This window comes from Macrobrachium rosenbergii, chromosome 50 (assembly GCF_040412425.1).
Source record: "Macrobrachium rosenbergii isolate ZJJX-2024 chromosome 50, ASM4041242v1, whole genome shotgun sequence".
Classification (NCBI taxonomy): domain Eukaryota; kingdom Metazoa; phylum Arthropoda; class Malacostraca; order Decapoda; family Palaemonidae; genus Macrobrachium; species Macrobrachium rosenbergii.
This window is the reverse complement of record NC_089790.1, coordinates 1,959,307-1,974,676: the sequence shown is the minus strand read 5'-3', so window position 1 is coordinate 1,974,676 and position 15,370 is coordinate 1,959,307. Positions and strand designations below refer to the sequence as shown.

The following is a 15,370-nucleotide window of genomic DNA, read 5'->3' as shown; positions in this document are numbered from 1 at the left end:
TATATATACATACATATACACACATATATACATACGTATATATGTATAGGTATATACATATATGTATTTTGTGTATATATATATACACACACGTGTAATTTCCTCTCTGTCCTTTCCATTATATAAACTTCCCAAGAAGTTCACCACGGTAAAAATTCCCGATGCTACGGATAACACCTACACGAAGCTTAAAGGAGATGTGTCGGCACACAGGATAACATTCTGAGCCCACTTCCCGATCATAACAATCTGGAGAAGCAGATGAATTGGAAATACATAACAGTACAGTTGTCTTACCGAGAAATAACGATGTTATATGTATCAAAGGGTAACAATGTTGTATGTATTAAAGAGAAAATGCAAAAATGTATGTATTACAGAGAAATAACAATGTTATATGTATCAGAGGAACAATGTTATATGTGTTAAAGAGAAATGCAGAATAATAAGTATTAAAGAGAAATAAGTTATATGTGTTAAAGAGAAATAAGAAGGTATATGTATTAAGGAGAAATAAGTTATATGTATTAAAGAGAAATGCAGAATTTTATGTATTACAGAGAAATAACAATGTTATATACTTCAAAAAGAAATAAAGTTATATGTATTAAAGAGAAATAACAAAGTTATATGTTTTAAAGAGAAATAACAAGGTTATATATTTTAAAGAGAAATAACAAAGTTATATGTTTTAAAGAGAAATAACAAAGTTATATGTTCTAAAGAGAAATAACAAGGTTATATATTTTAAAGAGAAATAACAAAGTTATGTGTATTAAAGAGAAATAACAAAATTATATGTTTTAAAGAGAAATAATAAAGTTATATGTATTAAAGAGAAAGAACAGTTATATGTTTTAAAGAGAAATAATAAGGCTATATGTATTAAGGAGAAATAACAAGGTTATATGTTTTAAAGAGAAATAACAGCTATATGTTTTAAAAGAGAAATAACAAAGTTATGCTGATTATTTTTGTCTCTTCAATGAAAAGAGAATAATTTCATTTTCAATACCAAGGGTCTGGCATGACAACAAACCAACGATTACCTAAGTTGCACATTTTGGAAATATCTTTCACTTTATTTCTCATTTCAATAATCTATTATTGCTTCCGTTATCAAATTTGTATTCATGTCGTCAAGCTATACAAAAAAAAATCCTCGACCTTTTATCATACAAAAGAAAACGGAATATTTCCGGTCATCAAAAATGAACTCTATTATTCTTTTCAGTAATCATACTGAAAAAAAATTCATTTGTGCAACCCAAAAATTTGATATTTTTCAAGCATTCTACAAAAAGTATTCAATTCTCATTTTGCCATAACGTAAAAATCTACAATTCCTTTTCCTTTATGGCAAAAATGTGTACTATTTTAAACCATTTGACATAAAGACTAAGGATTTTTCCAACGCGTAGAACTCATATCTAATCTTTGATATGGATCTTTCTAAAGAATCTATTCTGTTTCAATTCAACACAAAATATAAATCCAAAATTCATTAAACCCATCCAATCACCATATCAATTCATTCTTATTCATTTTCAAAGTTTAATCAAATCAATCTAAATTAATTTTTATTCATTTCCAAAGTTTAATCAAATCAGTATTTATATTCATTCTTATTCTTTCCAAGGTTCAATCAAATCAGCATTTAAATTAATTCTTATTCATTTCCAGAGTTTAATCAAATCAGTACCTAAATTAATTTTTATTCATTTCTAAAGCTTAATCAAATTAGCATTTTAATTAATTTTTATTCATTTCCACAGTTTAATCAACTCCGTATCTAAATTAATTTTCATTCATTTCCAGAGTTTAACAAAATCAGTATTTAAATTCATCCTTATTCATTTCCCAAAGTTTAAAAGGAATCAAATCATCTTCACTTCACGTGGCGGACATGTCATTTCCATCTGAAGAGTCCCTACTCTCATTTCCCTTTATAATTTTTAAAATTTTCTATGAAGTCGTTGACGCCACCTTATCATAAAACTTTCTCATGGTTCAATATCTTTTTTGGGGGGCATGGGGAGTTGTGGGGAAATAGGAAGGATGGGGTGGAAGGTGGTGGAGGGGAAGTAAAAAAAAAAAAAGAGAGAGAGAAAAAAGTTAGGAATTCTCTTGCCAAAACAGAAGCTCCATCGATTGCTAATTACCTTCGTAAGAAGACTCGTGTTTCACAGCGAGGAGAAGAAAGGAAGATAATTAAAAAAAAGAAAAAGAAAAAGAAAAAAAAAGTCACAGAGAAAGGAATTTCGAAAACTGAGGGACATGCAGCCAATATCAAACAGCATGTTTTTTTTTATGGAGAAACTACTCAGACGGAACGTGGCTGCTGGCGTTTCCAGTTCTTGCAAGAAAGGCGAGCTGTTGGAATATTATTCTTAAGGAAAAACCAGTGGCTTACAAAATAACAAGGTAAATCCATCAGGAAACACATAAAGCGGCAGTAAGTTCCGCATTCTAGTAAGGAAGAGATAGAATGGTCTGTCCGGTTGACTCTCGGCTTCACGATTCCTGCTCAGATTTGTGGGAATGCGTTGTTCTTTATCGTGTTTGATGGCTTCTGCAATGCTAATACCAAAGTGTCCAAGACTTTACAAAAATACTGGTCTGTGGTCAGTGTCAAACACCTTCTTTTTAATCAACTAAAGCCCTATATAAATTGCGCGAAAGACTCCTCACATAATACTAAATAAATGCTTGGGAAGTGTAACTAAGAAATTTTTCGATCCATAACCAATTAAACCCTTCCAAATACATACATCAGTGATGGGTGGAAGACCAATCCTTGAGGGGACGCAGGATTTTGTAAACAGAATATCTAGACTCCCTTGTGAATCACTACTGAACTTAAACTTTGCCAAAACCATCAGGGTTAAAATCTTTCTCTGAAGAGGTGCTTTCAACAGGTCAGTTTGGCAGGCAGATTATTTCTTAATAATCTGTTAGATATGCGCAGATGCACTGTATTACTGCCCTGACGCCATTTTCCTTGCATTTCAATACATTATTATCTGTCTGTTAATTTATTCATTTACTGTTTCTTTTCAATAAGTGAGATCTTTCCGTATTTCCCTTTAACTTCTCTTCTTCCTATTGAACACCACATTCTTTGGGAGCTTGAATTTCAAGTCAATGGCCCCTGTGGGATTGTCCTATATGAATAGGGGTCATCTTCTGAATAATAATAATAATAATAATAATAATAATAATAATAATAATAATAATAATAATAATAATAATAATATTAATATAGGTGTGAAGTTTTGATTTCTCACCCTGTTTCAGTGTTGCTAATAATAATAATAATAATAATAATAATAATAATAATAATAATAATAATAATAATAATAATAATATATGAAGGAGTAGACCCTCTTTTAAACAGTTCTTATTAAAATGGATGGCTGTGTTAAGATAAATTCGCATAATACAGCCATCCTTTTAATAATAATAATAATAATAATAATAATAATAATAATAATAATAATAATAAGATAGGTGTGAAGTTTTGAGTTCAGTGTCGTTGATGACTCATGTTAAAGGCTGCTAAATCATTTTCTTTGGAGTTAGGTTCCAATCTTCGTTCCTCCCACCCCTCCAAAAAAAAAAAAAAAAAAAAAAACAACGTTTCTTATTCCTTTGTGTTCATAAAAAATACATAAAAGTCAATCCATTCATCCGTCTTCTCTAGTATCGCTTTCAAAACAGACCTAAATCCGAAACGGCTGTATAAGTAACTGATCGTTATATCGTTTTTTTTTTTAAATATCTGACCTTTGAATTAGTTTCTTTTTTTTATCTACTGACAAACTATACAAATAAATAAATAAGCTCGAAAGTAACAAATAACTCGAAATGAACAATATCAGCAACGGCTTATTCACATGACAATTTTTTCGACCAAGAAACAATTCTCTTTTCAGCAACAAAAATAATACAATGGTAATGTTTAACAATACTTTTCAGTACGAGGAACCTCAGAACTGAAATAGCTAAATTTCATAAACCAATTACGAAGTAACTTTTTTTTTTTCCCAAGAGAACCGAGACGACTCCCAAGAGGAAGGATATATATAAAAAAAGAGTCCTTGTGTATCCTAGTGTATCCTACACCTACAGTAATATGAGCCGCGAGGGAAGCTAAGGTGCTCACGACTCTGTCTTCAAAGGCTTCCACTTAATTAGGGAACATTCATTTGAACCCGGCGCGTCCGGTACATGTCTCAGTACGTGACTTGTACGGGTTCTCTCTCTCTCTCTCTCTCTCTCTCTCTCTCTCTCTCTCTCTCTCTCTCTCTCTCTCATACAAGCATTCTATATGTGTGAAAAAAATTCATAATATATATACATATATATATATATACTGTATATATATATCATATATATATATATATATATATATATATATATATATATATATATATATATATATATATATATATATATATATATATATATATATATCCATATATATATATATATATTCCATAATAACATCTATTACAGCATTACCCTTCATGTAATGCAGAAAGCAGATCTTTTCACTCCAGGCGCTCGTGACTTTCAAAAGAATTTATCATTAATGTTTGAGGAGTTTCATTATCTGCAGCCCTGGGATAGATAGCTATGGTATAAAAAAAAATAGGCAAGGAAGGTTGTTCACTAAGAATGATGCAATCACCGAAATAGGAAAAAAAATATCCAGTTTTATTTTCACTTCCGAGACAAATTCAGGTTTTGTGATGCAAAGTCAAAGGTGTTTTGTTGATTCAGAAAACAAAACAAAAAAAAAGTATAAATTAAACAAAATCATCACCACGAAACAGATGAATAAAAAGCAATATAATGACTCCTAGTGCCTAGTCAGGTCTCCTTAGGATGGCATTTCAGGGCGAAAGTGGGCCATGCCCGTTTCCCCAATAAAGCACAATGGGGCAAAAAAAAAAAAAAAAGACAAGGGTGGGGAGGGGGAAGGAGACCGTGCAAAAAAAAGAGAAGCATAAAAAAATAAAAAAAAAAAACGAATTATGCCCATGTGGCCCGGCTCAAAATAAAATAGGCAACGCAGCATCCATGTGGCCTGGGAGATTGAAAACTAATGTCATTTCCTTGGACGACCTGCGATCCAAACCAGTTCAAGACAATGACAACAAAGGGGAATCCATAAAGGAGTTACCGCAGGTATAAACATACCGTAACACTACTCAAACAAACATCTCGAGGGCAATTGTGCACAAACATGTCTCTGAGTAAAAGGAACTAGTATAATGAGGCTTTCACGTTGCGCTGGAACCAATCAGGTGTATATTTAGGAAGACGCAGGTAATTTCTAAGCTATGAATTTATAATCTAGCACATTTTTATATATACGTTTCCAGCGATACGAAAGTTTAGCCCCATAGAAAAACAAATGGCCACTTCTAGATGCATGTTGTGTGGCTTTGTTGCTTTTATTATTTCCAGCATCTTTCTGCTCTGAATCCAACAAATAAATTCAAATTAACGATCAGAGAGAATGAAACAAACGCTTTTGTTTTTATTTCACAAGGGACACGCCACCTCAGCCCCAGTGAAAAGAAACTTTCACTACAGAATCATTAGCATGGCTTTCTCTTTTTACATGAAAACGGGAAGCGTCTGGGGACGAAAGCACATACACACGCACACACACACACACACACACACACACACACATATATATATATATATATATATATATATATATATATATATATATATATATATATATATATATAGTGTGTGTTTTGTGAGTGCACGTGCGTATATACTTAGTTTAAGGGCTACATAAAAAAAAAAGGGCACTGCGTAAAATCACACCACGCTACATGAAGTTACACGCATCAAAAAATAACGCATTTCATTTACTTAAAATCGGGATAAAGATGTGTGACGATTTTAGAAAAGCTTTCATTTACAACACGGAGAAGCGAAAGCAACAAGTGGGGAAAAAAAATCCCAAAAAGCTATCTCTTAATTTTGCAGCCTAGCATAGCACAATTGCCAATGAATATGTTTACGCCCCAATACAGTCCTGAACCCGCTTCGTTCAAGCGATGAACGAGCAACCCTGTGACAGAGAACAACCTAATGAACGTTCCGGAAAACGAATACAGAACAAAGCACGAATATTACAGATTCCATTCCATTCCAGTCGCACGAATACAAAATAGAGCACAAATATTACAGATTCCATTCCATTCCCCTCGCACGAATACAAAACATAGCACAAATATTACAGATTCCATTCCATTCCAGTCGCACGAATACAAAACAAGAGCACATATATTACAGATTCCATTCCATTCCAGTCCCACGAATACAAAACAGAGCACAAATATACAGATTCCATTCCATTCCAGTCCCAGGAATACAAAACAGAGCACAAATATTACAGATTCCATTCCATTCCAGTCCCACGACTACAAAACAAGACCACAAATATTACAGATTCCATTCCATTCCAGCCCAACGACTACAAAATAGAGCACAAATATTACAGATTCCATTCCATTCCAGTCCCACGAATACAAAACAGAGCACAAATATTACAGATTCCATTCCATTCCAGTCGCACGAATACAAAACAGAGCCCAAATATTACAGATTCCATTCCATTCCAGTCCCACGACTACAAAATAGAGCACAAATATTACAGATTCAATCCCATTCCTCTAACCCACTCCGACGGCACCAAAATACAGCACACAGATGACGAAAAACGCTTCGCGTACTCACCGTTACATGGCGTGGCAACAACGTGGAGTTTGTAAGGGTTGTTGGGCGTGTTCGATTCCAGGTCGGGGCCGGCGTTTAGCAAACACCCCTCGCTGGAATACAGCTTGATGACATCGCCCGGGCCTGCTTCCGCTGCATTTCGGAACAGTTCTGCGGAGGAAGACCAAAGGAAATTGAAGAAGGCGGACGTCACTGTTGACACTGGGATTAACTCTGGGCGAGAGGATTCAAGCACCATCTAAAGGGAGTTTCCTCCGATAATTATTTTTTTTCTCAGCTTTGTTTGTTTTCGTTTCTCTCGACTGATGCTTCGTATGCTTCCTGATATAGTCTTTGATTTCTCCGTTTACATGTTTCTGTTTTCCTAACGTACAAACAAATGCTGTTTGCATAGATCTACACATATGTATTTATGCCTGGTTATAGTTTGTTTACTGTTATGTAAGCTTATCAATTTAGCATTTGAATTTCGTGGAAAACTGGCTCCTTGTTTAGCAAAACAAGGGAAGAATCAACCAACGTGACAGCATAAAAGATTCTACTTTTGAATGCAAGTTACCAATTATTATTATTATTATATTATTATTATCATTATTATTATTATTATTATGCTGAGTCAAAACCTTTGCTTTCTTTCTCCAGGTTCAGATTATACATTCGTATGAAAAATGCAAACAACAAAATAAATGAAGCATAAAATATACGAACTTAAGATTAATAATAAGGAAGATTAAAAATAATTTATAAGGGAAGGAAAGTAAAGAAGAAAAATGAAGGAGAAATATCCAATACTTGAAGAGAAAAACTTAGATGAAGAGATGGAATGTGCAGGAGAAAATGGAGACGAACGAACAAGAAGTAAAGGAGGAGGAGGAGGAGGAGGAGGAGGAGGAGGAGGAGGAGGAGGAGGAGGAGGAGGAGGAGGAGGAGGAGGAGGAGGGAGGAGGAGGAGGAGGAACGCCCTAGAGTCACGTAGTCTCGCTCTTGAGTTATCTCAGAGCCGAGAAAACGAATCTTAATCCTTAAAAAAAAAAAAAAAAAAAAAAATTGTGGTGGGAAAATCAGTAATGATCTTTTGGAGAAGAAGTTCTGTTGTGACTTTCGCAGGTCAAATTTTTTTTTTTATTATTTTCTCGTCTTTAAAGATTTCGTATCTCCTCTTATCTTGGTTTTTCTTGTAAGTCCTGGTTTAATATTATCTCGGAAAAGAGTAATTGCAGGATCGGATGTTGATTTACATCAAACATCTGTTGTTGGGGATGATATGATTTACAAATGTATATTTCTTTTATCTAATTTATATCAAGTGATGAGTCTTTACGTCCGTTGTCTATCAGGCAGATACCTTGTGTATCTATTTTCAACAAATAACTTGGTCTTCATAATCCAAATCAGTCCAAAAATGTTAGTAAGACCTGCCTTTAAAATAAACGTACCTTAAAAGTTACTATCCGTAAAGAAATGGATAATATATATATATATATATATATATATATATATATATATATATATATATATATATATATACTATATATATATATATATATATTATATATATATATATATATATATATATACTTACTTTGACTGGGTCTATCTTCTTTCATACTCCAACCATCTGTGGAACAAGGTTACCGATCAAACCTAATTAATCTAAATCAGCTGACACTCAAAGCTTTATTAAAACAAAAATTTCAGCCTGCAATCACTCGACCTCAGTTTTTTCATGGCGTGTCATATGAATCAAGCACCAAATCTAACCTGTGCAGTATTAAAAAAATGGATAAAAGATACAGAAGTGACATCTGGAAAAATACAGAATTGGCGCAAGGAACTCCAGTTTCGTCTGGAAAACCTTTAACTGTTTACGGTAATATCTGTTCATACGTTCATATCTGCCTCTGGGCTGGCTGCGCACGGGTTTGCTGAGGACAAACGATTAAGATTTTCCATTCGAATTTCTCCCCCCCCTTTTTTTGCTCCATTTTCGGGAGGGTTGGGTTGAGGTTGGGGGAGGGGATGGGAGGAGGAGTGGTGGGTTCAGGGTCAATTCTGCAGAACCTATTGGGTTTTTTAAACGAAATAAATGATCAATATTTGTCTTCCATTAACTGGATGTCAACAGTCAACGAACTGGACGCTACGAAGGATATAAAAAGGGCGTGCATTTGTGTGAGATCTTTCTCTGCGATTTCCTTCTTGAAAGATGCAAATAATAATAAAGAAAAAAAATTAAGGTAATGATTGCGAATGAGAAAAAAATATGCAAATATACATTTCAAACAATTGGCAATAAGACTAGATAAATAAACGGAGCTAAGATTTTTCTCTTCATCATCTCGAAACCTCTACAGTGAAGTAAAATATATTAAAGACATTAAACTAGACAAGGAAATGATATACGTTCCAGAAAGGATGAAATTAAACATTCCTTGCAGCTGGAATATATTCACCAATGAATATGCATGATTACCTGGAAGAACCAAATGAACAACAGGAATTAATTTCCCAAACTTAATCTTTTTGTCCAAGTGGGATCAAGGTATTTGGAGTTAATTCCGCGTATAAAATACTGTGAATTTGTTTATCAAAGAACAACAACGACACGAAGCAGTGCACGATATTCTATTACCACACAAACCAGTGCACGATATTCTATTGCCATATAAACCAGTGCATGATATTCTGTTATCATACAAAGCAGTGCACGATATTCTATTGCCATACGAACCAGTGCACGATGTTCTATTACCATACGAACCAGTGCACGATATTCTATTACCATACAAAGCAGTGCACGATATTCTGTTACCACACAAACCAGTGCACGATATTCTATTGCCATACAAACCAGTGTGCGATATTCTATTACCACACAAAACAGTGCACGATATTCTAAATAAAACCAGTGCACGATATTCTGTTACCACACAAACCAGTGCACGATATCCTATTACAGTGAAACCAGTGCAATATCCTTTACCACACAAACCAGTTATTCTATTACTACACAAAAATGCACGATATTCTATAGTCACACAAACCAGTGATGATATTCTATTACCAACACAAACCAGTGCACGATATTCTATTGCCACACAAACCAGTGCAATATTCTATTACCACACAAACCAGTGAATATATTCTATTACCATACAAAGCAGTGCACGATATTCTGTTACCACAAAACCAGTGCACGATATTCTATTACCACACAAACCAGTGCACGATATTCTGTTACCACACAAACCAGTGCACGATATTTGGATTACCAAAACCAGTGCACGATATTCTATTACCACACAAACCAGTGCACGATATTGTTTATCAAAAACCAGTGCACGATATTCTATTACCACACAAACCAGTGCACGATATTCTATTACCACACAAACCAGTGCACGATATCCTATTACCACACAAACCAGTGCACGATATTCTGTTCCCACACAAACCAGTGCACGATATTCTATTACCACACGATATCCTATTACCACACAAACCAGTGCACGATATCCTGTTACCACAAAAACCAGTGCACGATATTCTATTACCACACAAACCAGTGCACGATATTCTATAACCACACAAACCAGTGCACGATATTCTGTTACCACACAAACCAGTGCACGATATTCTATTACCACACAAACCAGTGCACGATATTCTATTACCACCCAAACCAGTGCACGATATTCTATTACCACACAAACCAGTGCACGATATTCTATTACCACACAAACCAGTGCACGATATTCTATTACCACACAAACCAGTGTACGATATTCTATTACCATACAAAACAGTATTATATAATGACAACTTTCAATGAAGACCTAACGGTAACTAGTGCACGGAGGCTGATATGGTTACGATGGCAAAAATACAACCAAAATACACGCAGTCCCAAATGTTGTTTTCGATCAGCTGTCAAAAATGAATAATTAATGACTGAAGTTTGAAAAATAACATGGGCGAAATTAGCTGGATGCGAATCTCAATGAGGCATATATAATTTTTTTTTTTTAGTTTATTGAAAAGGTTATGGGCCAGGGACCAGGAGACGACGTCTTTAATTTCTTTAACCAGAAGCATCTTAAAATAACGAAAAATCTAATTTTAGTTGTCTGTAAAAATAAACTACCGAGATGGCTATTTGTCTTCCGTCCGCACTTTTTCTGTCCACCCTCAGATCTTAAAAACTACTGAGGCTAGAGGGCTGCAAATTGCTATGTTGATCATCCACTCTCCAATCACCAAACATATCAAATTGCAGCCCTCTAGCCACAGTAGTTTTTATTTTATTTAAGGTTATTAAAGTTAGCCATGATCGTACGTCTGGCAACCGCTATAGGTACCAACAACACAGGCCACCACCAGGACGTGGGTGAAAGTTTCATGGGCAGCGGCTGAGAGTTTCATGGGCCGTGGCTGAGAGTTTCATACGGCATCGTACGCTGTAAAGAAAACGTGATTGCTCCGGAGAAACTTCCGCGCATTTTTACTTATTTAACCTTAGAAACAATCGGATCTCCACAATAATAATGAAATTTCATTTTATATCGAAAGAGGTGTAAGGAACCCTAACCTTCTTTATAACCAAGGGGATTCCTCCATTCAATAATCTTGTTTTTCACGTCCCCAGGTCTTATGCTTCTGCTAATTCTTACCGTTATTAAGACCAGACTAATTACATACATTAAAATCCATACATGTGACTTATTTCTTTTGAAATAAGTGTGTCGAGTCCATACATTATTAGACTGATGGTCTTGTTCTTAGTCAAGAAAATATAAGACACAGGTGATTTGGCATATTACAATATGCAAATGAGGGTTCACCGAACTGCTCCAGAGATTTCTGGGCAGGCAAATGAATCAGCTGATTTTGTGGAAGGGTGGATTGTGAATCTGACAGTGACCACTGTCTGCTTATCTGTGGACTAAGCCACACACACACACACACACACAAACACACACACATACTGTATGTATATATATATATATATATATATATATATATATATATATATATATATATATATATATATATATATATATATACATACAAACATATATGTACAAATATGTATTTATATACATTACAAATATATATATATATATATATATATATATATATATATATATATATATATTATATATATATATATCACATACAAATTGTTCTATGCATTAGTAGAATTACTAAAAGGACCTCATTCAAACTGGATGGCATCTGAATAAATACTCCATTAGATACCATCCAGTTTGAATGAGGTCCTTTTAGTAATATATATACATACATATATATATATATATATATATATATATATATATATATATATATATATATATATATGTATATATATATATATATATATATATATATATATATATATATATATATATATATATATATACATATACGCGTGAGTGCGTGTGGGTATTCAAACTCTGTCAAATCATAATCGATATTTTTCCCGTCGAACATCGTGTCCTCTTCACTTTTAATTTAAGCGCAAAACTCGTTATTCAACATCGGTAAACATGCATCCACTTCGCAACTTCATCATTTGGAAATCCCGATTCGGCCAAAAGTAGGAACTTTTTTTTTTTTTTTTTTTTTCAATGACTGAATCTAGATGAAAAACAAACATTGCATCAATAAGGAAAAGAATGCAATTAAAAGTTAAGCTTACTCGAATGCCGAAAAAATATGACTGGCATTGATAGTCCACGCTGATAATTTGGCAGAATGAGTTTTTGGGAGCAGTTACGTATGCTCACCTGTATGTATGTATGTATGTATGTGTATATATACATACACACACATATATATATATATATAAATATAATATAAATATACATATATAAATATATATATATATATATATATATATATATATATATATATATAAATAAATAAATAAATAAATAAATATATATATATATATATATATATATATATATATATATATATATATATATATATATATATATATATATATATAAATAAGTTTAGCTAATCCTTCAGACCTTCTAAAAAAGAATAATACAAAACAAACATCCAACACGTACTTACATATCCCTTCATATTGATGGAGTTATATAATGCATAACCACGACACAGTAACTATCTCGAGGTTTGCTTTTTGACAGAGAGAGAGAGAGAGAGAGAGAGAGAGAGAGAGAGAGAGAGAGAGAGAGAGAGAGAGAGAGAGAGAGAGAGAGAGATACAAAAGGGAATAAGCCGCAAAGTAGGCCCACTTATACAGGCTTTTATCCTCCGTTCGTGTCCTACAAGACAAAAACAGTCTCGAATCAATAGACTCGCCATTTTCCCTCGATAAGTGGCTTCGGCATTGAATCAAATCTCCACCCACACCCCCCACCCCCTGCCCCCAAAAACCTCCCTACCTCCCCCGGGAACACCATAACAAATTTGAGACAACAAGCCTTTGTAAAAGGGTCATAGCTGGGAACAAAATAACCATTCCCGGATGATGGCTGGAATGGAGAGACGAGAATGAACGAGAACTGGTAAAAACTGATGCTAACAGCGAAAGGTCGGGAGGAAACAAGACTCGGGGGGTTGAGGAAAAACGAAGATAAGAAAGGAGAATGGAATTCCTCCAGGACGATATTGCTCCGCCGTTCGGGAGGAAATTAAACAGAAGCAAGAACGCGAAAGATTTCGCCATCCTTCCAACGAGTCTTTGATGCGAAGAGAGAAATAAAAGAAGGAATATGATGAATATCACAGTGAGGAAGTAGGGGGAAAACAAGTGAAAAATCGAGTTTTCTGTACAGCGTATAGTCATGACCACCGAAAACGGATCTATCCTTCGATGGTCTCGGTATAATGCTGTATGAGCAGCGGCCCATGATACTTTAACCACGGCCCGGTGGTGGCTTATCGTATATCATTGCCAGAAGCACCATTATGGCTAACTTGAACCTTAAATAAAATAAAAACTACAGAGGCTTCAGGGCTGCAATTTGGTATGTTTGATGACTGGAGGGTGGATGATCAACATACCAATTTGCAGCCCTCTAGCCTCAGTAGTTTTTAAGATTTGAGGGCGGACAGAAAAAAAATGCGGACAGAAAAAGTGCCAACGGACAGACAAAGCCGGCACAATAATTTTCTTTTACAGAAACTAAAAGGAAAATGTAACTATCCTTGGTGCTATTACTCATACACTTAAACATCATTTCACAAAAAAGGAGAATGAAAAACCCTTCAATCTAAAAAAAAATACACTCACACACAAAAAACGACAAATAACGTGTTTTCAGAAGGTTCGGTCATGTGGAGAGAATGGAGGATAATAGGGTGGTGAATATAGAGTATCGGGAGGGAGAAGGAGAGGAAAGGCCTTGAAAAGGCTGAATAGATGTCAAATAGAAGAGGGCCCTCAACATTTAGGAAGGGAGAGAGAGAGCGTGCAAGATTAGAGGTGTATGGTGCAATATCTATCTATCTATCTATCTATCTATCTATCTATCTATCTATCTATCTATCTATCTATATATATATATATATATATATATATACACATAGGGATAGACAGATAGATATTGATATTATATATATATAGGCTATATATATATATATATATATATATATATATATATATATATATATATATATATATATATATATATATATATATATATAAGTATGTGAACACGCTAAACGAATATATAAAATAAATTTTGGACGATTAAAACAAAATTGGAAGGACAAAAACGGACTTAAAACTAAATGCTTTCATTAAAATAAGTTAATTCAAAGTTCTTATTTGCTACTGGAAAATGGTATTTGGGGCGAAAAAAAATTAATTTTAAAGATCGATCAAAAAAAAAAAAAACCCTTCCGCCAGTACACAATAACCAATGACTCGAATAACGGTTCCTTGCGTTGTAACTACACTAGTACACTAAGAACAAGTCATAGATACACGTCGGCAACTTATCGCAAACAAGTTGACAACAAGTCGGCAGACGTAAGCGACGAACGAACCTCTGGCAAGCGCCGGATAATCGTAAGAACCGCAACTAAATCGTTCACTAAATTTACTAAGGAATCTTGTTTATCCGAAAACCCTGTCAAATCCCATTTTGGTTTTGTTCCTCACGAACAATTACTGCAGATTTATCTCCTGCATTCGTCGCTTCATTCGGAATGCTTAGAAGCAACACAACAATGGGTAAACAGCATTTTGAAAACAAGTTACGTAAGACGCTGGGGGAAAAAAAAATCAGGTTTACAAACTCGGGGGGAAAATAATATGACTTATTGAAGAAACAACACGAGTCAGCGGTTCTCCGCTGCGTCATATAAAATTCCACCTTATCAGCAGATCAACGGAGAGTGAATTTGACAGAAGCGGATTAATCTTAGCTGCCCTGGTACCATCCTGGTACCATCCTGGCCCACCTCTTCCCCAAATAGATTACCCACGTTAATAATCCTTCAACCGCGGTCCTCCGCCGACCCCAGAACGCTACGGACAATCCTAAATTGAGTCCTCATGTTCCCTTGAATTTTATTAGGTCCGACAAGGAGGCTGTTGTCTGCTTTGCAATCAGTCTGTTCG

At 34.5% G+C, this 15,370-nt stretch overlaps 1 protein-coding gene across 3 annotated transcripts in view; it reads right to left on the bottom strand.

Moving 5' to 3' along the window:
- The window catches only part of LOC136832487 (high affinity cGMP-specific 3',5'-cyclic phosphodiesterase 9A-like), a 454,690-nt gene that overhangs the window by 114,189 nt on the left and 325,131 nt on the right, over nucleotides 1–15,370 (bottom strand). For 2 of the 3 annotated variants that reach the window (XM_067093375.1, XM_067093373.1), the window contains one exon: nucleotides 6,769–6,918. The exons of the other annotated variant lie outside the window; for it this stretch is intronic. Coding sequence is in view for 1 of the 2 variants with exons in the window: in XM_067093373.1 (XP_066949474.1) it covers nucleotides 6,769–6,918 (150 nt within the window). In the remaining variant the exon portion in view is untranslated. The remainder of the gene's footprint in view (nucleotides 1–6,768; nucleotides 6,919–15,370) is intronic. 3 annotated transcript variants of the gene reach the window in all.